This window comes from Oncorhynchus clarkii, chromosome 17, assembly GCF_045791955.1.
Source record: "Oncorhynchus clarkii lewisi isolate Uvic-CL-2024 chromosome 17, UVic_Ocla_1.0, whole genome shotgun sequence".
In the NCBI taxonomy this organism is placed as follows: domain Eukaryota; kingdom Metazoa; phylum Chordata; class Actinopteri; order Salmoniformes; family Salmonidae; genus Oncorhynchus; species Oncorhynchus clarkii.
In genome coordinates this window covers 56290070-56317441 of record NC_092163.1, presented here as the reverse complement: position 1 = coordinate 56317441, position 27372 = coordinate 56290070, and the positions used below count along the sequence as shown (strand labels likewise).

General features: G+C 40.0%; 1 protein-coding gene across 5 annotated transcripts in view; it reads right to left on the bottom strand.

The window, feature by feature from the left end:
- LOC139371150 (paired box protein Pax-7) overlaps positions 1-19387 on the bottom strand; it is a 61372-nt gene extending 41985 nt beyond the window's left edge. The window contains exons 1-4 of one of the 5 annotated variants that reach the window (XM_071111261.1): positions 18932-19387; positions 17349-17623; positions 16669-16798; positions 16312-16440 (exon numbers count right to left, since the gene is read on the bottom strand). In XM_071111261.1, coding sequence (XP_070967362.1) covers positions 16312-16440; positions 16669-16798; positions 17349-17623; positions 18932-19016 — 619 coding nt within the window. In that variant the 5' untranslated portion in view covers positions 19017-19387. Of the gene's footprint in view, positions 1-16311; positions 16441-16653; positions 16799-17348; positions 17624-18018; positions 18106-18931 lie in introns of those variants that run through there. The other 4 variants (XM_071111263.1, XM_071111258.1, XM_071111259.1 and 1 more) reach the window with 4 other exon arrangements.
- Positions 19388-27372: the final 7985 nt, after the last annotated feature.

Here is a 27372-nt window from a genome sequence, read left to right as displayed (position 1 = left end):
ATCACTAGCCAGCTACCACCCGGTTGGTTACTCAACCCTGCACCCTAGAGGCTTCTGCCCTATGTACATAGACATGGAATCACTTGTCACTTAAAAATGGAACACTAGTCACTTTAATAATGTTTTTCATACTGCTTTACTCATCTCATATGCATATACTGTATTCTATTGTATTTTAGTCAATGCCTCTCCGACACTGCTCATCCTAATATTTCTTAATTCCATTATTTTACTTTTAGATGTGTGTATTGTTGTGAATGGTTAGATACTACTGCGCTGCTGTAGCTAGAAACACAAGCTATAACATCAGCTAAATATGTGTATGTGACCAATACAATTTGATTTGATTTCTATGCGTGTAGCGTTTCCCTATGACCTCCCTCCTCATTCATTTGGAATTAAACCTGAGCCTCACATCCAACCAACATACAACCTTAGACTGTTTTCTTGTGTCTCATTGCTACTGTCAAAATGAGTCTCTTTTCCCTCTGATCAACATACCAAAGGACAATTCTGATAGTTTACTTTGCTCTGCTCTGTGATAGAATCCCATTCCTGCAAAAGAGGAGAAAAATGCAAGGGGAGGAAGAAAGACGGGAGGCTCTATAATCTTTGGCTCTCACAACAAACAATTAGCACCCTTTTCTTTATTTGAGGTCGGGCAAGAAATGTCGAAGGGAGGAGAACGAAGAGAAGAGAGGGAGAAGCAGCGAAGAAAAGCGCTACTCTTTTATGGTTCTTGTCATATGGATGAAGGCGCGGTGCGTCCATGAGAGCGCTCGCTCACCTTCAACAACAGGGCGTCCACTGGGCCTCCCGGCCCTTTCAGCCCAGAGAGACAGACTCCTCAGGGGGCCATTAGAGCATGAATAGAGGCCTGACAGCCCTGTGCAGCTCCGCAGGGCATCCATAAACGCTGACATATTGACTCCCCAGGCCTCTGCTCTGCTCTCTCTGCCTGAGTGTGAAACCGTGAAGGGCTTGAAGGGTGCGATTCTTCTTTTTTATGCATACATTCTACCGGTTGGACGTGGGATATTACTAACAATATGATTGTATTACTTTCAGAAACAACTTCTTATTGTGTAAGAAAGCACGTAAACTGGTATATTCACATCTTTATAAAACGTAAGATTTAACTTTCGTTACATTGTTGATATTTGTACAAAGGCAAACTTGACAGGAAAAGTTATTGTAGTTGGAGTATTTCTTCACTCTTTGTCAAAACAGGGAAGGCAAAAATGTATATTCTTTCAATTCTGATGGATGTCTGGGAAAGTTTTCACAAACAAGTCTGATTTAAATTATATAACTTTAACTTGGAACTGACTAATGACTAAAAACTTTAAGTGCCAGGAGTAAAATGCACTCTCCCATTAAAGCGGTATCCCTCTCTCTGCCGACTGAGCCCAGCTTCACTTTCCAATGGAAAGTCATTTCCTGGGCTAGGGTCCCTGCTAATTGAGGTCACAGTAAAAGTAATGAAATTAAGAAGCAGCGCAGAGCAAATGGAGTCCACAGGGTCCCCGCCAACTGGCAATGGAACTAGAGCCCCAGTCCCCCAACAAAGGCTCCAGAACCTACCCAGGAAATCACACAGTAACTCAGGGCTATGAGTGGAGGTCTCCGGGAGGAACAAATCATTTTCTCAACAAAGCCAAGGAGAGATTACTTTACACAGAATAGGAATGCACAGTGGACAATTTTTCATGCCCCAGGGAAGTTTCCTAATTTTCTGGACAATGCCAGGCCGTAAACATTTGTCATTGTGCAGAGGTTTTTATGGTGCCGGGGACAGCTGAAAGAGTATTTTGATCACAGTCTATGTGAGTGCAAATTCACCAAACATAATATCCATAATCCATAAACAACGTCCATCATTTTAAAACATGTTGGCAGTCTTGCTTGAGGGACATACCACTACACCACACACCATCAATCTGACCATAACTACCTAATGGTGCCTGGGGCTTAACCCTATACTAATGATGCCTCTATTACAACACACATGGGACCCAGCAACCCCAAGGCCTAATTAGGACAGATAAACAGTTCATGATGCTGGGCATGATTCTGTCACTAGATTACTGAGGTCATAACCTATGTGGACAAACACGTGAACAAATAAATAAATAAACAAAACAAAAATGTATTGTGCGGACAGGTAAATGAGAAACCATCCCAATGATATTATGAGCAAGAATTAAAGAAGTGAAATGTCTTCTTTCATTCACACTTTCATTTTCAGATTCAGTGAATTCAAACTGAACACACACTAGTGTATCTCCAAATAGTTCCTGGGGATCCAAAAATATATTGATATTTCCTGTTTGGAGGGTTGGATGGGGACATCAGTAAGTCGTCACAGTGCTTGATATTAACATCTGAGTTCTGTACTCCATATTGTGGCTTTACAATGTAACGGAGAAGCAAAGCTTTTGAAATGAGAGAACATATTCCCCAAGGAGAGAATGACAGAGGATGCAGAAATAAGCCCATTAGTTGAAAATGGAGGACCAGGCACCATTTGAAGTTGTTATTTTGCAGGCTGGAACGGCAGCTCCACCCCACCGTTTCAACTCTCCATAACATTTTAACTGGGTGGAAAAAAACACATTTCTGATTTGCAACACTTACCGGAACATGTTTATTGTCTTTGTGCGTGTCAAAAAATGTCCACATGGACAATTAAAACAAATGAAGATTGCAGTTGCAAGGCAGATTAGGAGCATAAAATGGGAAATGTTCTGGCCCTAAGTAGCATAGGCTAATGGTGATTTTTAAACTAGCAGACCATGGTCAATGTCTCTCATTCATCACTAAGAGAGCTGGGCACACTGCTCTAAACGTAATTACTGTTGCACATTATGGAGGCTATTCCTGTATTGTAATAAAATTAGCCAGAAATGCTTGTTGTCTTTTCTAATGCCACTCCGTGGTAACCAGCAGATTGGTGTAATGCAGCGCACTGTCCTGATCTGTGTCAGCTGTCAAACACAGACAATTCTGGCAGCCAAGGCGAATCAGAAGAAACAGCGTTTTAAGTCAATTCTCAGGAGCTGAACATCTACTGAACATCTATCCTTTACTGAGGACACAACCAAGAACGCCAGATAGCCTGCTGTACTGTATTAATTCATATGTCATATGCATTCATCATTACTCTAGCCACTCTCTCAATTCTACTGTTTGTCAAAATAATAACGCTTAATCACCCAGGAAAATGTATTTGTGCCAGTGGTTTCAGTTATTACACTGTTTGTCTTCGTATGTTGTTATGACTATATAAGAAAGGCATGGGAGTCATGTGATGGTCTACACTACATGTTCTCCTCAGCAGCACAAACCGTCTACGTAAACAGTCTAAATAATAGACCACACAGAAGAAACTAAATCCCTCAAAAAAAACAAGACTACTAAAATTTGAATTTTAAAATAAAAAACAACATATATTTCAATATGTTCAACTGAGTGAGACAATGTATGGACTAGCAGTGAATATAGAGTCAAATGACATGACTCTGAATCACAAACAAACAATAGCAAACCTAGATAAACACAGTAAATATTATCTGAGGTGTAATATATGAGGAGATTTCTAGGTATTCAACAAATCTAGCTCATATGTGAAGCACAAGTATAGATCTATGGATGGCCTTGAGTGGGAAAGTGGAAAGCTGCTTGTTTTACTGGCACAGTCCTGTAATGTATGCATTCTATAAAACACTGGTAACACAGCACTGGTAATGGAGCAGAAACTAATGGGAGAGTTACAGAGACAGGTGTTTTGTCTAATGGGATCATAAATACTTAATAGTACTGTCTTTTATCTGATGGAAGCCATCATATGGCTGAAATCAAAGAGGCCATTGCATGCTTAGGCTCGGCTCATGATCTGTAAGGCCTTCATAGACACACTATAAAAACAGAGACCGACAAATTACAATGACCGTTTACAGATTCATGGGCCATTGGAAAGGTTGCTGGTTCGAATCCTCGAGCCGGCAAGGTGGGAAAAAACTGCTGTTCTGTCTAGGCAGTTATCAAGGCAGTTATCAAGGCAGTTACCCCCCCCCCCCTCCCCCACCTCTCTGACTCAGGGGGGTTGGGTTATATGCAGAAGACACATTTCATAGGGCAGTGCTACTAGGACTAATATGTCCTCACCAGGGGCTACTCCTCGCTGGTTTGTGATCTCTCAATACCCTGAACGCCTACCACCAGTTTATTGCTAGCTAACACTATGATGGGTTTTTCATGACAACAACCCCCAATGTCTCAGGAGGTCATTGGGTGAGTTAATGTGTGCTTGTTTATTGCTGCCAATGGTGAGGGCTTAGCCAAGGATGCGTTTGCAGCAACTTCCCAAAGAGCTTTTCTCCAGGGGGTTGTTTGTGTTGACTTATCATTACCGCAGGATCAACGAATGGCACCCAACAAACACCACAACTACCGGGTCCTCCTGGGAGTTGTGGAGTACATGCTACACACACCACACAGGTATAACAACCCTCTATGTTGTATTTGTTTTTCAAGAGACCTGGAAGAGGGTGTCAAGGGGACATCTCAAACCAAACAATTAAATGAGATTGTTGTCTCTTCCAAAAACAAATACTACAGGTCTCCTACTACTGAAACCTTTCCAACTAATCTCCACCACTGAGGAGAACCTGTGTCTCTTCTGGTGGCATGGCCTAGAATCAGCAGTGAGTGAGAAATAAATGGGCTTTAAAAAACATTGCTTTTCTTGTCAAGACAGATACCCACTCAAGAGCGGCAACAGTCCAAATGTCAACTCATTCCCTTTCCAATCCCTCTCATGTGTTTAAAGCGACACCTCTGTCTCTGTCTAATGAGAGAGAAGGGCTGTGGTCCCCAAGGGCCAGTGGTCCTGTCATCACTGAATGTTGCTTTCCTCTGGACAGCCCAGTGATTGTCCACTATCAGCGTTAATACCCTCCAACCAGGAATCATTATAGCTCTAAATCTATGAATGAACTAGCCACGGGCTGGAGCAAACCAACCATTAACAAAGCACTGGCCACAAAATAAATAGGTCTCCAAGGACTCCAGACTAAATTGGATTGCCAATACGAACCAAACCACAGACGTTTGAGAAGTTGAGAAAAACAATAGAAGAGAGAGAAATACCCCAGAGCCCATCATGACTCCACTTGGTAAACTAACACAGTATTGATTGTCTCGTTTTTTGTTTGTTTAGAAAAGCCTCATCCCTGCTAATAGCTGTCTGAGAGTTTAATCTCTCCCTTGTCCTCCCCCTCTCCTCTCCTCCCCACTCCCTTTATGTGTCTCCTTTCACTGGGCCTCACATAGTTTGGGTTCAGTGTGGCGCTGTGGCTAGCGTACGGGGCATTGGACTGGGGAGCGATTGTGTTGCTAATGTTGACACCTGCCAGATCAGGCCGGGGCTGTTTGGGGCCCTGCGCTCTACGAGCTGGATGCTCCCCCTCTTTAGCCAGATTAAGTATGGGTCGCTGGGGTCACAAATCACAGGACTCCCTCTGATGTTGGGAGGCAGAGAGCTAGAGACTGACGGGGCTAAAGAGAAGGGCTGGCCAGAGAAAGAGAGTGAAAGATAGAGAGAGGGATAGAAAGTGACACACCTTTCTCTAATGAAAGAAATGAGAATAACGTGTCAAGATGTATACAACAAGGTTGTTGTGCTATTTCTCCAAATATGACAGTAAATCAAAAGCTCCTCAGTAATCTGTTATCAACTTTTTAAGAACATTAATAGTGTTCCAGACAGAAGATAAATTAAATATTGCTTTCCACCAGAGCAAAGACAGAAAATAAATGTTTTAAACACAGCTAAAACACAACTAACCAGCACATTGCTTCCCACTTCGTCTGTTTGAGATAAAACTAATAGCTGATCTATTTTTTTACAGTGGAAATAAGAAAATAAATAAATGTAGCGTATCTTACCATTACTCTACGTTGCAATTTCCTTACAAAACTGACTGAGGAATGGGAAAATGCACTGGTGTTTTCTCCTGGAAGAGGGAATCGTCAATTTGTCATATTAAGTTGAATGAATTGAATAATTTTTTCTTCATGTCAAATGTATATCTAAGTGTAAAGGGAGAAAATCACCCTGGCCATGACAGTCAATGCCTGCCCAGATCATTCTCCCCCTGCCTCTTCTCTGCAGATGAACATTAATGCAGGAAAGGAGAGATCTGAGCTGCAGAAGAAGAACCCTCTCCTTTTAAACTGTTGCTGTCCAGCCTGATCGTGTCAGTTTGAAGGTCCCATTCAAAAGTATTCATGCATCTGCCTTTGAGGCACAATGGCAGCTAGTTTATAAACTGTCTGCCCTGGAGCCCAAAGGCTTTAGTTCTTATTGTTTTCAGCCCCTTAATAAACTTTTTGGAGGAGTTCATCAACTCGCCTGAATAGCCTATGCAGCGAGTCTCAAGATAGAAAATAACAGAAGGTTCTTTTCTCCTCCCTCTTCTTTCTCTCTTCCTTCTAGTGTCCATTCGTCTGACAATGGAGAGACTAGGCTGTCAGACATCAGAAGGGGTTTAGTCCCAATACAAGAAAAAAGGTATTCAATTAGAAGAAAAACATCTTTCAAAAAGGGCATGGAGACAATTGAATTTCCACTTCTTCTAAACCAGAGAGAGGATGATTCAAGCTCCAAAGTATATTTTTCAATGGAAAAAACACAAAACTATACTCAAAAGACAAACACACATACACAAACTTAGATCATATATTTGTCTCGTGGGGCGTAATCAGTCATGAAATAGCCTACACTTGATTTTTTAAATAACAAATTTATAAACACACTAGGAATAGCAAAAGTTAGTTTTTTTAGCTACAGTACCAGTCAAAGGTTTGGACACACCTACTCATTGCAGGATTTGTCTTTATTTTTACTATTTTCTATATTGTAGAATAACAGTGAAGACATCAAACATATGAAATAACACATAAGGAATCATGTAGTAACCAAAAAAGTGCCTGCCTGGTACTCAGCCCTCTATTGTCGCTCTAATCACGCTGACATCAATGAAAATGTAATCGAAAATCTAATCAAACACTTCATGAGAGCCCATGAGCTCATATTGGGCAACATTTCTATAGGCTATGCAATTACATGAGAAAACAGAGTCATGGCCTCTACTAAAAAGAGGAGGATCCCATCAGTATTCTATAGACTAGACCTACTATATTTATTTCTCAACTTTCCTAATATTAAGAAAATAGCTTATCTTTACAACAGGAATATAGCCTACCTGGCTGTCATGAAAATTAACCTAGAGAAAAGCGTCCTCCATTCGCAATTTAAGGGCATAGATTACTTTTTTTTTTAACGCTGCCCCTGTTGTGACAGGTGCATGATAATGGTCCATTCTAAATCAAAGCAAATTTCACACATACAACACCAGTCAAAAGTTTGGACACACCTACTCATTCCAGAGTTTTTCTTTATTTTTACTATTTTCTACATTGTAGAATAATAGTGAAGACATCAAAACTATGAAATAACAAATATGGAATCATGTAGTAACCAGAAAAGTGTTAAACAAATCAAAATATATGTTATATTAGAGATTCTTCAAAATAGCCACCCTTTGCCTTGATGACAGCTTTGCACACTCTTGGCATTCTCTCAACCAGCTTCATGAGGTAGTCACCTGGAATGCATTTCAATTAACAGGTGTGTCTTCTTAAAGGTTAATTTGTGGAATTGATTTTCTTCTTAATGCATTTGAGCTTATACGTTGTGTTGTGACAAGGTAAGGTTGGTAAACAGAAGATAGCCCTACTTGGTAAAAGACCAAGTCCATATTATGGCAAGAACAGCTCAAAAAAGCAAAGAGAAATGACAGTCCATCATCACTTTAAGACATGAAGGTCAGTTAACACAGAAAATGTCAAGAACTTTGAATGTTTCTTCAAGTGCAGTCACAAAAACCATCAAGCGCTCTGATGAAACTGGCTCTCATGAGGACCGCCACAAGAAAGGAATACCCAGATTTACCTCTGCTTAAGAGGATAAGTTAATTAGAGTCACCAGGCTCAGAAATTGCAACCCAAATAAATGCTTCACAGAGTTCAAGTAACAGACACATCTCAACATCAACTGTTCAGATGAGACTGCGTGAATCAGGCCTTCGTGGTCGAATTGCTGCAAAGAAACCACTTCTAAAGGAAACCAATAATAATAAGAGACTTGCTTGGGCCAAGAAACACAAGCAATGGACATTGGATTGGTGGAAATCTGTCCTTTTGATTGATGAGTCCAAATTTGCGATTTTTGGTTCCAACCGTGTGTCTTTGTGACACACAGAGTAGGTGAATAGATGTTCTCCGCATGTATGATTCCCACCATGAAGCATGGAGGAGGAGGTGTGACAGTGTGGAGGTGACACTGTCTGTGATTAATTTAGAATTCAAGGCACACTTAACCAGCAATGCTACCACAGCATTCTGCAGCGATACGTCATCCCATCTGGTTTGCGCTTAGTGGGACAATCATTTGTTTTTCAACAGGACAATGACCCAAAGCACACCTCCAGGCTGTGTAAGGGTTATTTTACCAAGAAGGGGAGTGATGGAGTGCTGCATCAGATGACCTGGCCTCCACAATCATCCAACCTCAACCCAATTGAGATGGTTTGGGATGAGTTGGACCGCAGAATGAAGGAAAAGCAGCCAACAAGTGATCAGCATTTGTGGGAACTCCTGTTGGAAAAGCATTCCAGATGAAGCTGGTTGAGAGAACCAAGAGTGTGCAAAGCTGTCATCAAGGCAAAAGGTGGCTACTTTGAATAATCTCAAATATAAAATATATTTTGATTTGTTAAACACTTCACTGGTTAGAACATGATTCCATATGTTTTATTTCATAGTTTTGATGTGTTCACTAATATTCTACAATGTAGAAAACAGTAAAAAATAATAAAGAAAAACCCTTGAATGAGTAGGTGTGTCCAAACTTTTGACTGGTACTTTATATTTTTTTGTTTAAAAATAGAAAAATCCTATCACAGGTTAGAAAAACGACTAGGACATCAGTTAGATGGGCAGCACACATCATGGGGATGCTATAAAATGTCATATTGGCTGTCAGCCATTAACCCACTGTTACACATTTTAAACTGTTTAAAAAAATGGCAAAATTTCAAGGCGTTAATAGATGTCTATTCTAATTAATGTAATACCTAATTAGCACGCACTGCCAAAGTTCATGCGCCGGCTGCCTTGTTTAGCCCGCTGGATGGCCATATAATTGACACAGTAGCGGGAAAAGACTGGAGAAAAAAAAAGACTCTCCTTCGAGCAATCCAATTCCAAGCGTCCTCATGCTCATTCCCCTCTCCGTCTCCTCAAAAAGGCTCGAAAGCCGCATTTGCTGGCCCTGACCAACCACCTACTGTTTCCCACCGATACACTTGAACGTTTAAACGCCCTGATTAGATCTGACAAGTTCAACGAGTTGGTTTCAGAAAAGGAAAAGATGGTCAAGTTATGATTTCCGAGTCAGACTCACAGGGGACCCCTAGCTTACCCCTGTCAGCCTCGCTCTGTAGTCTCAGTCTCCAACAAACGGAAAGCTAAGAATGTCACAGAGGCATGCAACGATAAATACGATTATTGCTAATTAACAATGGATACCTTTAATCATAATAACAATCATAAAAAAAAGAACAACAAGAAGAAGATTAATAATGATAATAACCATAAATAATTCAAACATAATACTGTGAGCTTATTCAATGCATTGCTCAACATTAGCTCAGGAAGAGAAAACGAACCAAATCTTTAGACCAAATATATTTCGTTTGTTCCCCCCACCCTTTAACATTTCATGGGTAACGTTGCTGAAATCAAACCGTGTTATAACAAGCTGTTGTATATTATAGTAATCCGTCATCATAATCACACAACTGCTAAAAACTATAAAAAGCTCAACCTAACCTGTGCCTTCTTGCACAGTAGCCGATAGATAGGTCAACTGAAATCAGTGCTTTCTTGCAGAGGAGGCTTTGTTGGAGACAAGTTATTGGAAAAGTTTGCTGAAAGAATTAAGATACCTTGAGTACCCGGGGCCCTCTCCCTGGGATACCAAGATGAATTACAGGGGAAACCGCAATGAGTTGGATTTGTAGGGGCCCCTGCACCAGTCAAATACCTGCACAGCGGTGTATAAACCAGCCATGCTGAAGTTAAACGAAAAAATAAAAATGTAACTGAAATATGACATGAAGCATTGTGGGGACTAGTTTGGGAAAGTTTGGCATGAGTTACTTGTCGTATAATGTTATAACATTGATTACTATTTCATTATTGTACTATAAGGAGATTGTCGATAGAGGGTAATCGATAGTTTATAGGCCTACGTGTGTACAATACATGCAGCCCACTTGTTGCAATAGGCTAACTGAAGCATTACAGGCAATATAGAACAAAGTAGCATTTTGCTAAAAAAATAACAATTTCTATCTGTTTTCCATTATGTCATAATTATGTTGGAACAATAAGGTATCGAAAAAGAATTGCACAAAAATAGGACTTGACTCAATATGTCTGCAGCACCTTATCATCAGCATTGAACATGTGATAGGGTCACCAAACATTAAAGTAAAAAAAATGGCTAAATAAGACAGAAATGATAAGAACATCCTGCACACTACTGCTATGAGCGGGGGCCTTGAGGGATATACTTCCTTTATAATTTGTACCGTATGTCTTGGCCCGGTAATCGGTTGTGTGACCCCCATGCACACTAAATACCGTGGTGCTAACAAGACGCATTCAAAGTATTGACCACATTAGGGAAATGTGAAACGAGTTAGTCTACAATAGATGAAACAGATAATCGTCATCATTATCAACAACGACGACGACAACATGCATGGTTTAAAACGTCCGGAATTGTTTTAACTATAACACAGTATAGGACAATATTTGAATATTTTTCAAGCATGAAATGTTAACCTTGAAATGAAACTATTGTATCCAATAACAATGTGTGATCATAACCCTAAATGAGAGGGGAAATTGAATCCTTTTTTACGTTATTAAGCAGGAAAGGATTATGAACTCGTCTTTATAAATGAGATAAAAATCCTCATGTCTTCGTCTGTACACTTCTCAATGTCCCCTAAGTAGCTGGAGAGGAAAGATTGTCCCTTATGGAGAATCCCACATTACAAGAGATCGAAAAACCATTATCCTAAGAAGTGTGCGCATGATAGGACGCGTCCCACGTGACAAGCAGTGCTTTAATTAATAGACCGGCAGGCTTGAAAGAGCTGTCTGCAATGATGAACTCCCCCACTGCGCACAGACGTCAATTTAACGTCTATTCTACGTTAGTTCAACGTAATTTAATTGCAATGACGTGTAATGACGTTGATTCAATCAGTGGGACCATTGTGTTTGAGCCGTCACAATAATGTTTCTGATAAGCAAAAGGTTGGAATTATAAAAGCTTCTCCATTTCTTCCAGTTAGCTGTCCACGCCTAGGTTACTTTCTATATTCCATTGCTCTCTCTTATTTGTCTCTTTTTAACATGACTGCGGAAAACGAAAATCCTGCACATAACATTCGGGGTCCTCCTCAAATTCACAGGTCGCCAAAAACATTGGGTATAATTGCGCGTTAATGCTCCTCCGGAGGAGAGAACGAATCGTTCAAAGGTTGTCTGTATAAATGGCCATCTATCCGTTTAACCTGTACCATCGGTTGACGTGTGGTTGTTTGGAAATAATGCCAGGGGCTCTCCAGATGCCATTCCATTCCGCCATTGCTCAGCTTGTTTCAAGTTTCACGAGTGAAGACAAAAGCAAACCATGACATAAATCACTATGTGTACAGATACAAATACGAAGAGTAAAAATAGTGGCGGCTAAATTATTAAAGGGGTCCATATACTGTTAATTGTATAAGCGCTTGTAAACCATGACCTCTGCGAAATTTCGTTCAATGTCGAAGAAATCGGCTTCGCTGCAAACGATTTAACGTAAATGAGAAAGTATTGTGTACGTTTTTGAGAGCGCGGATTCTATCTTAGCCTGCAAGTGATTGAACTGATTTACGCGTATTGAGACTCAAAATACAGTGTCCTGTCAAAATCAAGAAAAAGCTTTCCTAACAAACCTGTTTAAATTCCAATTATGAAAAACTGTGGTTGGTTTGGGTAATTTGATTGCAGTGGAGGCTGCTGAGGGGAGGACGGGTCATAATAATGCTTGGAACGGAGTTAATGGAATGGCATCAAACACATGGTTTCCATGTGTTTGATGTATTTGATACCATTCCACTAATTTTGCTCCAGCCATTACCACGAGCCGGTCCTCCCCAATTAAGGTGCCACCAACCTCCTATGTTTGATTGGTTCCAGGATTAAAACATAGTCTTTAACGTGATTTTGACTGGCCATTTCCATAAAATAGCTCATTACACGCTACAATAATATACGCTAGTATTACATTAATTTACATTATTTGACAACATTTGGTAGGCTATAATTGATTTTAAATATTGTTTTAAAGTTTCTAAATAATGCGCTTTCTTATAGGCTACAAGTTGCAATTAAAATATTGGTTAGAATCAGAAATTATTATTATTAGGCCAATTATTAATTATATGATTATTATAATCTATTTTGTTGTCAATAATATCATAATCGATTATATGATTAGCTGTAGCGAGGGGTTTAAACTTTTGCCCACTCTGTGTGCAAGAAATCCACCAATGTAAATTTCAGTGAAATGTGTCGAGAGCAGGCTGCGGGGAAAGGGGAGGTTAATCCGAGTTTAATGCAGTGAAGCACATCGCAGGGTCTGGGCTATGATGGGTATGTTATCTCTGCCCAACATTTGGGTATCCCTCTATTTCAACCCAGCCAAATAGCTGGAAGAAAGTGCAGATGGAGTTACTCTCAATGCCCGAGGAAAAATAATAGCTAAATAACTTCCCCATACTTTCACTAAATCTCTCTCACACGCTAGCCTATTCCAGATGGATTTGTTTGAAGTGGGTTCTCGCTTCATTCCCTGTCCTTCTCATTCAGCACGGCTTTAGACCCCGAAATATAGCTACATTATATTTCCGTAGACATAGCGTGTGTGTGTGTGTGTGTGTGTGTGTGTGTGTGTGTGTGAGTGAGTGTGTGCGCGCGTGCGTGCGTGCGTGCGTGCGTGCGTAGAAGACACTAATTGTAATACTTATTTATTTAGGTATTTACATATTTGAACTTGTATTGTTTGTTTGTCATTTCAAAAAGGCTACACATGTTATGTTATCTCATAGATGATGTGATTCTTTTCTGTCCCTTTGTATTTAACATCCATGTTCTTAATCGGCACCCATGGTCATTTAATTGAATATGCACAGAGAAAGCGAGCCCGGAGCCTCGGATTGCCTGACACCACAGTGGCTCTCCGATGCTCTTTCTCATTATCCCTTCCCAACGCCCAGAAAGCCAGTCTGGCCTCTGTTTGATTAGATTGAGAACCTCAGGTAATCCGACGATTTTCTGAAGTGTCCATTGCCTCCACCTCGCCAATTCATGCTGGCTACAGAGGACCGTTTGTTGGTTTAGTAATTGCAGATGGTCCCCTTTAAAAGAACGGTTTCATTCTTTCCCTGGCGGTCTGACCAGTCATCCACAAACAATATATCCAAGACTGAGAACATGCCGTTTGGCGTTTTGAGGAACCCCTTCACCCCGTTGGTCGCCTATTGAAACTTGGCACCGTCATCGCAGCCCCTCACTATCACTCTTGCGTTATTGAAAATGGCAGGTGGATGCTCTTTAATTGTGGAAAGCATATATGGATGGATATTCTTATCAAAATTAGATAATGAGCCTGCGTTCCGTTTACAAACATAGAAGCGCAGTACAACTTTGTAAAATCTCCACAGACCATGGTGATCTATCTCCATACCCTTATTTAGTCTTAGCCTATTGCAACTTGCTTGACATTTTACAGAAGAAAATAGCCTACTTGTTTTATCACGTCAGATTACAGAGGGAAAATCTGTGATGTAAAACTAAAATAAATGAATACACAAATAAATACATGTAATACATCTAAAGATATCTGAAGTAAACCAGAAATCTAATGAATGTGTGCCCAGGGTGAGCCACTGTGAGCCCCGCTCAGAGATGAAAGTGAAAATAAATAAAAGGCTAAATTTAATCTGCTTTAAAACCCTTCAACACAACGTTTGTGCTTCAAACTCAGAGAGTGAGGGGCTGATTGGGGATAAATACATTTCTTACCATGCCTGCAAGCTATTACACCCCACTCCAACACAGCCGCCTATTCAACAGACACCGTTTCCATTAGACCTACTTGCTCTAATAAGTCTTAACGTTATTCAATGCAATTTGGATGGTAAACTGCATTAGGGAGAAGACGAATCTTTTTATGAATTAAAAAGCACATTTGGTGTTCTGAGTTAACCTATTGAGGAAAGATCTGACGCGATCATTTCCAACATTCTGATGTGACACTGTTGCAAGCAAAATCATATCTCAGAATTAATATATCAGAAATCAGGCCGATTAAATTGTTCGATGTAAAAGGTGGTAAACAGACTCCTGTTTTTTATTCTTGTATAAAGCATCGAATAAGAATGATACAAATTATCAGAAAAAATAGCAATAAGATTAAGAATGCACTTAAACATTCGGCAACAGTTCACCTTGGATTGCAACATGATAACATCTCTTCGAAATCAGGGACCGACATTTTACAATGGGTCAATTTGTCTGAAGTTTTAAGCATATCTGTTTAGAAACGGAAAGACCAACATTTTTCCATGATTAAGCACACCATACAGAGCTAAGAAACACAATTGTCCCACCTCTAAATGAATAAATGGACACAAGCCATTAAAAAAAGAAAGAACCGTTTTGCACCATCAAATGCGCTTTCTCCTCCAACAGACTATTCCTTAATATTACAAAACTATCTACCAGCGGGGTGTACTGAATAATTCATTTCCCTTTATATCTACCCTGCCCTTTGTCCACACTTTTTTTTTATCTCTCTCTCTTTGCGGGTTTTTGAATGAGAATGGACTGACCCTTTTGCTGCCATGCTTTCTAGGATTTACCTTTGTACCTTGGAATCTTCACTTTAGAAAAGCGTCAATGGATGAGAGAGGTTGTGCGACTGAAGTTCATCTTCAAGTTTGAAGAAGTTTGGCAGTGTCTTTTATGGGGAAAAGCTTTTTGTGAACTCTTATCTAAACCCTATTCAAGGATGTTTGATCATCTTAAAGGGCGACCTTTGTCTCTTTCAGGAAAGGTTTGTATAAGCACTGTGATTTCTCTCTCTCCCTATAGGTTACTCAATGACAGAGAGCCCACTGACAAGTGGTACAAAAGCACGAACCTACTAACTCAATGAAGTGTTTCATATAGGCTTATATAAAAATATAAATTAACAATGAATCTTAGTTATCTTAAAATACTAGCTAAATAAATCAATAATGCCATGCATTCCTATTACCTAATGTATAAAATAACATATTCACGATAAGAGTTTATTTGTATGAAAAATGTGTGTTACAAACTAGTGAATGCCTTAATGTAATGCCTTAATATAATTGCCATGAGTATTAGAAGAATATGGCTACAGAGAAGTTGCCCTCTTCGTCTCAGTTTAACTGACAAGAGATGTAGAGCATCTAACTGACATTGATTGTCAAATGGGTCAACTGTCAGCTGTCGTTTAGGGGATCGTTAAAAGAGCGCGAGAGGAATTTGTTACACAAATTAATTTTCTGGAGCTAAATACCTTCCGTCAGGCTCACATAAATAATTGAGTAATTGAGTAAGGACTGGCTGGGACTTAAAAGCAGGAATGAATGCACCAATCTGTGAGAGGCTCTTCAGATGTACCGTACCGTAAATGTATAAGAATTTCCCAAGAGATATATAGAATTTGTTTTTAAATAAATTGTTGACCTAGTTGAAAACGATAAAAGATTATCCGAATGAACAAGTGTAATAACGTAACATCCAAATAATAGAGTAATAATACTTCGTTGTATAATAGGAATAGGATCTACTAAAGTGTAGTAATAATAACAACAAGAATAATAATAACAATAACAACAACAATAATAATATTTATGGTTGTTGATGATGTTGCTATTGCAACAATGAATCATGGGCCTAATAGAGAATTATTGTGTGTGTGTATAGGCTACCGTACATTGTATTATTGTTTAATACCACAAAAATTAATGACACAATTTAGTCACAATTTATAGCTAAATAAACTGACGTTTTTCTTTGTTGGCCTACCTTTATCGCCGAGAATGCCATCGATGCTATGCTTTGTTTTCTTTTCTCCGTCTTCATCCTTCTTATCACCATCGTCGTCGTCATCTTTCTTGCCGAATCGCGCCCTCAGAACTCGGCTGATGGAACTCACTGAAAACAAAACAAGCCTTGGATTACATTGAAGTCCTAGTACTTTTGTGTATACATGAATTATATATTTCTTCAAATGTATAGGTTCATTTCAAGACAAGGTGAACAATTCTGGTCACAAAAAAAAAGTAAAATAAGTAAAAACTGCATTCCAAATGTGTGCATACCAGACAAGTCTTACAGTAATCACCATAAGAAGGAAAAGTTGCTTACCAGATGAAGCCTCACCTGAAGGAACTGTGCTTCTGTCGCACACCCCGTCCTTCAGCAGCTTGTCCCGAATTTCCCAACTGAACATCCCGGGGTTTTCACGCTTGTACTCTTCAATCCGCTTCTCCACGTCCGGAGTTGCTACCTGCTGTGGGTTTGAAAATGCACAACGGCCAAACACAGAGAGGGGAAAGTCGAAGCAATTTTTAAGTCACATGAAGAACATGATCTTGTAATGTATATGGATACAAATACACATAACAAACCTGATATATAGACTTGTTTCCCTGAGGGGGAGTTTGAAATGGAGGCGCATGCCTTCTTTCGACATTACAAACCAAGGCCTATAGACGACCTGATTACCTGATTGTAAGCCTAGTGACTTTTTTGTTATCGAGTTGTAGGCCTATGGTTCATGTCTTCATAGGCTACCTCACAAAACCCACACAAAACTGCATGTATTTTACTCTATGCAATAGCTATAATCATTACTTCTAGACTATAGGCCTAACTAATGTTTCTATGTTGAAAATGTTGCCTCATGCATTCATGCAGGTGCGTAAAATGCACGTGACATAATAACTGAAGAAGACGAAGAAGACGAAGAAGAAGACAGATACATTGACACGGATGGCAGGTCAATGTGTATCTGAAGTTTGTCGATTGTGAAATAATGTAGAGACTAGTCCTCCACTCACCCTGGGCTTGCTGCCTCCTATAGCCCCGGGACGAATCGAACCGGTCTCCTGGTACCGACAGAGGATTTTGGAGACGCAACCATGGGAAACTCGTAGCTGTCGCGAGATTACGCAGGGTCGAATGCCGTGGTGTGCCATCTCTACTATCTTGTGTCGGATATGATTTGGCAGCGGCCTCCCGTTGATGAACACTCCACCGAGCTGGTTCACCCGACCTTGGCCAAGGGGGGTTGATACTGTTCCACAATAAACATATTCAGGTCCTGCATATTGTCCTGATGATATTGATATTGTTAAAGTTTAATGCGAAAGAGATCAAGTTAGACAACAATGCAATGACAAAGAGGGCATCGTGAAAATAGGCTTATGATAAACAATTAAATATGTGAAATTGGTTTGGTGCTATATAATTCATTGATATCTTACTGAAAGTTATTTCACATAGACAATAATTAAAATTAAAATTAGTAGTCCTAGGCCTGTATAGTTCTTGACAATCAAACGCAATCAATTCAGATAGGCTACTCACATACGCCTATAATAATGATGATTATAATAATTATAATATTAATAATAATCATTGTCGTCGTCTCAACCATGATAATAATACATTAGCCTAATAATAATTGTATGGACGTGCCGAATAGCAGTGACGTTTATGATAATATACCATAATGTAGGCACTTTCCAAACATATCCCACAGCTCATCCATTCTCACTAGAGAACGCAGACAAACTCATTCCCAGTAAGCCTGTCTTGCAGGATGTATAATTAGAGCCATAGAGCACTCGAGCATCCAATTTCGCATTCAAGAGGCACTAAAGAGTGTGACACTTTCCACCTTGATTATTCCTAGTCATGCTGTACAAATATTGATGTGATCCTTTGAGCCATCTCTTTGCTGTGTATTTTATTTCCATTTGTAGCAGCAGGATACTTCAACAAATCCTGGAGCGTCAGTAACTTGCAAGCTACGTGGTTTTGTGTATTTTTGTTAAAAGCTCTTGAGCACGAACGAACTCGCTGTGACTGGGAACGATTCCCATAAATACATGCAAATACAAATTGGTATTTTTCCGCGAATATGCTAAGATATTGTTTGTATTTCCTCGCATAGTTTATCATTTAACTGATACAATTATCTTAGCAACAATGTCACCATTGGTTTGGTAACTTTTCAATAAGGAGGATAGTCTATTAGGTATTAAAAATTAAATTAAGTCAAATGTTGATTATCCATACTGTCATTGAACATTTGCATAAAGTAAACATTAGAAGTTATACTTTAAAATTAGTCCTATACCTCTAAAATCAACATGTAGACCTGTCAAGCAATGTTAGACTGTCTACTCTGATATATAAAACAACAATTTCAATGTCCTTGTAGGCGTAAAACAATGGACAAATCGAAAACACAATTGGCTAATATTTCACAAAGATGATCTACAAAAAATTAAAAACACAATTGCCCAATATTTCCTAATATTTTACAAAGATGAGCTATAACCTGCCTCCAAGCTGACGAGTTTGTTTTTCTTACAACTCTCTAGAAAGATTTTCCAAGTAAAAAAATATGACATACCTTCCAGAGGGAATCCGGTGCGGGGGTAGTTCTGGCCTGGCGCAGGGCGCATCATTCGAGGCACTGTTCCTGGTAAAGTAGCCATTCTAGCTACTGGAGAAACACCTAGTGGGCACTGGTACCAAATTCTTACTCGCGCAAAGTCCAGACAAGAAAATGTAGGTATTTGCGGATAGGATGTAACGAAATGTCTTCTCTCAAAAGGATAAAAAAAATCGAACTATAAATCGTAGTCCCAGACAGAGAAACTCGTAAATACTAAAACCCCTCCAACATAAAAAAGTGGTGATGTTAGTTATGCAGAGATGCCGGGGTAAAAGAAGACCCCAATAGTGAGGAGGTTTGTGGTGTGTAAAGGGAGGGGATACACCTTGCACTCAAATGTGTAAATGGGCAAAGGTTATTTAATTCTTTGCCTTGATATACTTAGTGGTCAACAGCTAGTTTTGATAACGTCTGCTTGCTGGTTGAAAGTGTAAGTGGCCAACTTTGGCGCACGTTGTAGGAGGAGACAGTAGAGCCCGCCGATAGGCTCGACGGCCTTTCTTTTATTCATGATGGGAGAGTGGGTATAGCCACGGACCTGCCGACCAATCACACAACGGCATAGGACGTAAAGCACACATTTCGTTTTGAATTCATTGCATCACTACCTTTACTTTACAAAACAAAGAAACTAAACTAAACATATGTGATAGTAATCCTTGTACCTGGGGAAAAAACGACTAATTTGCTCTGTCCACACGTGAGTCAATCATTCAGAAGATGTGTCAATGTTATGAATACATATCTGCATGTGTGTTTGTAGGCTACATCAATATTCATAAAAGCACATGTTATGTATGTGTATACCTGTGTGTGTGTGTGTGTGTGTGTGTGTGTGTGTGTGTGTGTTAGGTTGTGTTTGTGTGTGTGTGTGTGTGTGTGTGTGTGTTAGGTTGTGTTTGTGTGTGTCTAGAAGACATACGTTAGTAGCCTAAATTCCAGGTTGAAATTATTTCTTCAGGTCAACTTTTTATAACATCAGGCATTGATTTGAGGTGTAACACTATAGGAAAAAGACTACATTTAAAGGGCAAGGAAGGTTAAAGTTCACTAAATATTAGGCCTACTCCAAAAGCAACTCTACTCCCTCGCGCATCGCTACCCACATTACCATGGGGATGGATTGGACCTTTAAGTTGAGGGACTGAGGTGTCTTAGCAAGCTTGAAGAAATCTGGCACAGCGGGCTATGACGCCGGACCACACCAATAAGCTGCATTCATTTATTGAAAGGGAACTTTGCCCTCATAAATCGTAGAAAGGGGCCCAACAAGCAAAACGTAAGTGGCCTAACTGTGAGTTGCAAAGCATGCAATGACCAATAATCGGGATTAGTAAAGGCCTATCTGGTTTATATCTGTTTCAACGACTTTTCAATTGCATATTTAAGTAATTGGAATTTAATGAATTGAAACAATTGTCTGACGGGAAATTGTATGTACAACGCACTCAAACAATACACATGGAATATAATATAAATAAATATAAATAAAGTCTTTAAAAAAGTTAACTTACTTGTAGGCTATTAGAGGTGATTTCTATTGAAAGTAGCCCACAGGAATGTATCATTCAAAATCATGATCTGACGCACAGCTTACATTTTTAAAGACACATTTTTGAAAATTTGGCAAAGGCTAATTCAGTATGATCTACTAGTTATCAGCGTTCTCTGTTTCAGATGACACCTGTGGCTAGCCTAGGCTCCACATACACAATAGCACAATATAGGTTAAGACATGTAATTTTGGATGTTAACATTTTAACTTTCATTAGGCCTAAAATTGCGTGTCAAGAATGTCAAATCGTTTTAGTAATACGTGCAAGCTTATTGGTATAGTCCACCACCCATTGTGGTAGTATAACAACAGGTAGGCATAAAGAACATTTACAAGAGGGATCTTTCGAATAGCAATAGCTTAAAGCCAATTGTAATAAAATGAATAGGTTAAAACTATTACATTCTTAAGTAAGAAAGAGTTGCGTGTGTCAACTCTGTGGGCCTGCCGTGCATAGAAAATTGTGTGACAATCGCCGTGGAAAACACTCCTGGAGGAAGGCAATTTCACAAATAATTTTTGCAACAATTAGGGAGTGTGGAGGGGTGAAATGGCGATTTCACATGCAGATGCGCCGGTGGGGAGGACCTGGTACCCTGCCGAATAGCTATGACTCTCACTCTCCCGCTTTGGTTTGCTTCACATGGGATAAAAAGGCACAAAGAGCCCGCCTCACCCTCCTGGGAAGACTCACCGAGCATTAAGTCAAGCATCAATCACTTGAAAACCAAACAAAAGCGTTTTCCAGAAAAACATTCTTTAGATGGAAACTTCGGCAGCCCCTCTACAAGGTCTGGGTACCTCCTCTCTCTCTCTCTCTCTCTGTCTCGATCTCTCGATAAAGAGATGTCTGTAAATCAACTTCCCTCAAGTGTGTATTTTGAACCTCTGGATAATGTAAGGCATCTTCAGTATGTTTTTTACTTAAAGTGTCCTTTCAAGTTTGTGTGTTTGTTTTTTTGAAATTCCTGTAAAATAATATGGAACATTTTAATTGTAGAACTATAAAATCAATAAACAGTGAACATTCACATTTAGGTCCATCTACACTTTGGCTTTCTTTAGTGTGGTCCTAAATCAAATGCAAAAATAAATAAATGCTGATGACCATGATGATAATAACAATGATTCATATGATTTAAAACAATGTTACAGATAATATAGTTTTAACAATGTGAATATCAACACTATCAGGCAATATTATTGATACAATTGTGTGTTTTGTCTGTTCCACTTGCTTTTAGGTTACCAATAAGGGCTATGTAAAAATAACAGGACTACACTACCGAAATAACCAGCCATGCATTATCACTCAATACATTTATTTGCGATTCACAACCACAATTCAGCCACATGATTAAAATTGAGAGTTCTCATAAAATATTATTTTTTTGAACTCGTGACACCAAAATACTTGAGACTTTTTTTTAGGTGAGTGAAAATTAAGCATTGTGCGCTATATCATTTACACAATCGTTGTGTTCTCGTTTTAGCTGCATGATCAGTTCAATACTTTTAGGCGCGTGACGGATCAATGAGGTGATCTCTGTCCGCTAGTGGGCGACGATGTCGTAACTTTACAACACCTCTCTATGTGCTCTTATATTCACGAGGTAAACGAATGGCTGATGAAAGTACAGCAAACTACTACATGCAGTATCATTTCTGGTGAGCCTTTCTGTCTGCCCTCCTGCCATAGCACAGGAGGGGGATGCTGGGTATTTGTCCAGAGAAAGATGTCTCATTGTGACTTTTGACAGTTGATTGACACTGGTCCTCCAGGCTATACAACATGTTTACCATCAGGGGTATTCACATCCAGCCCCTCTCTCTGCATCTGATTCCAAGAAGGGACTGTCACTTGTTCTTTTTGAAATTCACAAGCCAGAGAACACTTCTCATTTTATCATATTGTCTCCAATCTTATCTTGATCAGGGGTTTGTTCTTCAAACACTTTGCTACATAGCCTCATTATTTGTGACATGGCAATTACCCAAGTTTCTTTTTAGCTCATAGGTGAATACTGCTGTTTCTCTGCAAGGCATCCTATCTCCCTCTTTCATCAACTCATAGTGTGCCTTGTACAATATTTAGCTATTCATGTTGGAAGTACACAAAGAAAACCTTTGGTGAGAGGCATTGCCTATTTAACCATTATCTTTCTGAACAAAGTCAAGTATTGCATGAAAAGCTTCACTTAATCTTGTGGGGTTACCGCCTGTTAGTATTCATTCCCAAGTGTCACTTCCCTAAGATATGACTATTTTCCCAGTGCAGTTCTCTCTTTCATTTAAACGTCTATCTCCAGCACAAATATGGAATGCTTATCATTTTGTTGGTGTGAAAATGTGTACATTACTGAATTGTAACAAATTGTACACGGTATAGTGTACACTACCCACTGCAAAGGAGAAAAATATATTTGCAACATAAAACAAAATCGGATACAGACAACCAATTCAACTATTTCCCACTAAGAAAAATAGCAAATCTTGGGTCCTTGACCAATCTCCAAAACTTGAAAAACACATGATATGCTGTTAACCAGTAATCATAGAGCTTCTTGTTATTTTACACTCTTATAAGCAAAGACTCCTTCATACTACAAAGCTCTATTTGTTTCTCTCTGGAGTCTCTGACTTCTCACACAGCTTGGGGCTCCACTTTGCATGCACTGTTTCTTTCATTTTGAGCTATACTTGATGTATCTGAAAACGATCATGTTGAAGAAAAACACAGCAATGTTACTTAAAAAATATGTCATGTCCATATAGAGGTGATAGACCGGTAGAGCGGTCTCTATCTCTCCTCTGTGGCCTGGTCTGTGTTCAGACAGGTGTGACTGCTGCAGAGCACTGGCAGGAGACCCAGGCTCGGGAGACGGCCCTCCCACTTTCAGAGAACGTAACGTGGTTCTGCAGCTCTGACACTGTGACGCTGTCTGCTCTGCTCTGCATGTCCAGTGGAATCTTGTTAACTTGCTGAGGCATGTTCACATCTGCTTGGAATTATCCAAATGTTTTATTGCTTCCTTATGGGAATTATTTGATCAGGATGCGGAGAGAGAGCATATATATAAAACAGTCTTGTAAGAGGGAAGGAGAGCTGCTTTCTAAACTTTGTGCTTTCATTAATCAGAGGGTGCTACTCAGAGATGCTCATCTCATTAGTACAGACAGACAGACACAGGCTCCAGGGAGACACTGGACAATGTCAATATCAAAATCAAAAGCACATCATAAGGGGGAGGGGATGAGGCACCCAAGATAGACATGACCATGACAGATTGGAGTGGAGGGCAGGTGAACTCCATCACTATCCCCCAAGAGGAGGGGAGAGAGGAGCGGGGGAGTGGAGGTGACATCAGTCAGGCAGCAAGTGTCCCCAGCTGGATGGGTGGGTGGGGGATGAAGGGGGTGGTGGGTGATCCATGGCAGCGTGGGTGACATCCTGTCACTGCTCATTATTGCATGAATCCTGTTGTCGTATCATAACATAACAAGCTCACTGGATTGGTATACAGTAGACATGTCACTGGCAGTAGACAGAAGCATTGGAGATGAAGAGCCTGCCCAACTAGTTTGTTTTAGGCCATTTGAACTTGGAAAATAGTTGGGTGTTCCTATCTGTGTGTGTAAGGTGTGGGATGTTAACGTCCTGCCACTGAGAAAGAGAGGAATAGCTGTCATTTATTCTCACAAAACAACCCACAGAGGCACAAACAAGCTGATCCTGGCATAGCCAAAGGTCCTTATCGCCTTGTGGCAGAGCCTACCTGTCCTCTTCAGTTAAACACTAACACAGTCCAATGCTGCCCTAGTATCGCTCTACTGTCAATTATAACTCCACTTCAAATAGCCCCTCCAGTTGGAGTCTGTGTGTGCTTTGTTAGTGTACAGGGCCTTCAAAAAGTAGGGCCTTGGACAGGAAGGTAACCAAGAACACCGATGGTCACTCTGACAGAGCTCTAGAGTTCCTCCGCGGAGATGGGAGAACCTTCCAGAAGGACAACCATCTCTGCAGCACTCCACCAATCAGGCCTTCATGGTAGAGTGGCCAGATGGAAGCCATTCTCAGTAAATAACACATGACAGCCCGCTTGGAGTTTGCCAAAAGCCACCTAAAGACTCTCAGACCATGAGAAACAAGATGATCTGGTCTGATGAAACCAAGATTGAACTCCTTGGCCTGAATGCCAAGCGTCACGTCTGGAGGAAACCTGTCACCATCCCTATGTTGAGGCATGGTGGTGGCAGCATCATGCTGTGGGGATGTTTTTCAGCGGCAGGGACTGGGAGACTAGTCAGGGTCAAGGCAAAGATGAACAGAGCAAAGTACAGAGAGATCCTTGATTAAAAAAAACCTGCTCCAGAGCACTCAGGAACTCAAACTGGGGCGAAGGTTTAACTTCCAACAGGACAACGACCCTAAGCACACAGCCAAGACAACATAGGAGTGGCTTCGGGACAAATCTCTGAATGTCCTTGAGTTGCCCAGCCAGAGCCCGGACTTGAGTCCGATCTAACATCTCTGGAGAGAACTGAAAAAAGCTGTGCAGCAACGCTCCCCATTCAACCTGACAGAGCTTGAGAGGATTTGCAGAGAAGAATGAAAGAAACTCCCCAAATATAGTAGTGTCAAGCTTGTAGTGTCATAGCCAAGTAGACTCAAGACTGTAATTGCATCCAAAGGTGCTAAAACAGAGTACTAGCGTAAGAGTACAGAGTAATTAGCCAACAATTCTAAAAAACTGTTTTTGCTTTGTCATTATGGGGTATTGTGTGTAGATTGATGAGGAAATGTTTTTTAATACATTTTAGAACAAGGCTGTAACGTAACGAAATATGAAAAAAGTCAAGGGGCCTGAATACTTTCCAAATGCACTGTATGTATAGTGTTGTGGAGGTATCATGCCTGTTCCCCATAGATCTGCAAAGCAAGGTATTTTACCATAAACTGTTTAATTGCATATATACAATTATTTGATGATTTGCATCACACCATCACACAAACATTAAGATAACAGGTAAATGGTGTAAAACAAATCCTAGCTGTTCCTGCTGTGTGTTGAGTAGGAGGACAGCCTGTAGAGTCATTCAGATAACAACTCGATTGGTTTGACTGTCAGGATTCCCAGACGACACAAACCTGACCAGAGGAGGACCATGTCAGTCTAAGTGTTTTGTTTGTTGTATCACTGAACGCCTAATTGAAGATAACTTATGGAAGCATCAAACATTGAGCAGATATTACCTTATTTTAATAGTGATGCAGGTTTGTATATGAGTAAACACTCTCATTTTATGATTACAAACACATTCCGGAATCTTGACCTAGACCATATATTGTATATATTTAAAGTGTTATTCTATCATCACCATTTCATTTCTTCTCTAAAGAGGCCATCAATTAATTATAATTGCCAAGTAAGAGTTAGTTTATTAAAGTTATATTACTGCTAAAACACAAAGTAAAGATCAGAGCAAGCATGAGATTTCATTCCGAGAGCATGTGAGCATGAATATTTCAAACAATATTTCTGTGACTAATTTAAGTGGAAATCTAAAACCTATTTGATTAATTTCTCTTGGTTGATGTCTGATAAATTCCACTAAATCCCTTTGCATAGTAATACAAGAGACGTATACTCAGTGTACAATACTTTAGGAACACTTGCCCTTTCCATGACATAGACTGACCAGGTGAACGCTATGATCCCTTATTGATGTCACTTGTTAAATTCACTTCAATCAGTGTAGATGAAGGGGAGGAGACAGGCTAAAAAAAATTGAGCCTTGAGACAGTTGATACATGGATTGTGTCTGTGCGCCATTCAGAGGGTGAATGGGCAAGACCAAATATTTAAGTGCCTTTTAATGGGTTATGGTAGTAGGTTCCAGGCGCACTGAGTTGAGTCAAGAACTGCAAAGATGCTGGGATTTTCACACTCAAGCATTGGGCCAGCATCACTGAGGAACGCTTTCAACACCTTGTAGAATCCATGCCCCAATGAATTGAGGCTGTTCTGAGGGCAAAAGAGGATGCAAAGAGTACATCCTGAGTGGTTTTTGTATTAGCTAATTAATACGTTGTATAATTTGAAACTCTAATCAAACTCCAGTTCCCTCTCACCACAGTCTGTAACCTGCTGTAGTGGTCAACTAAGCTAATTGCCCACATTGTCCATACCTCTTTGGCATCAGTTAGCTCCATTAAGACAACAGTGATAAACAAGCAACAATCTATGAACCAAAATGTCCGTCATACCCTTCACAACTCAATGGAGCTCAATGGAGCAAAACAGAAACATCCATTATCCAGGAGGTGAATGAGAGCTCCATTGGTTTGTGAAGGGTAAGACGGACATGATGGTCCCTTTAGTTTAATCTGCTTCAGTCTGAGATGTGCCTGTAGTCTGGAGTGGTGCAGACAGTAGCTGGTCTGCATAGTCACAGCTTGTTAAAGGGATTATGTTTGGGGAACACAGTCCACTCACTGTGACTTCTCCTCAGGGGTCAGGAGTCACGACCTGCTCACCATCCCAGGGTCCACAGATACAGTGGGGCAAAAAAGTATTTAGTCAGCCACCAATTGTGCAAGTTCTCCCACTTAAAACGATGAGAGAGGCCTGCAATTTTCATCATAGGTACACTTCAACTATGACAGACAAAATTATAACAAAAAAATCCAGAAAATCACATTGTAGGATTTTTTATGAATTTATTTGCAAATTATGGTGGAAAATAAGTATTTGGTCACCTACAAACAAGCAAGATTTCTGGCTCTCACAGACCTGTAACTTCTTCTTTAAGAGGCTCCTCTGTCCTCCACTCGTTACCT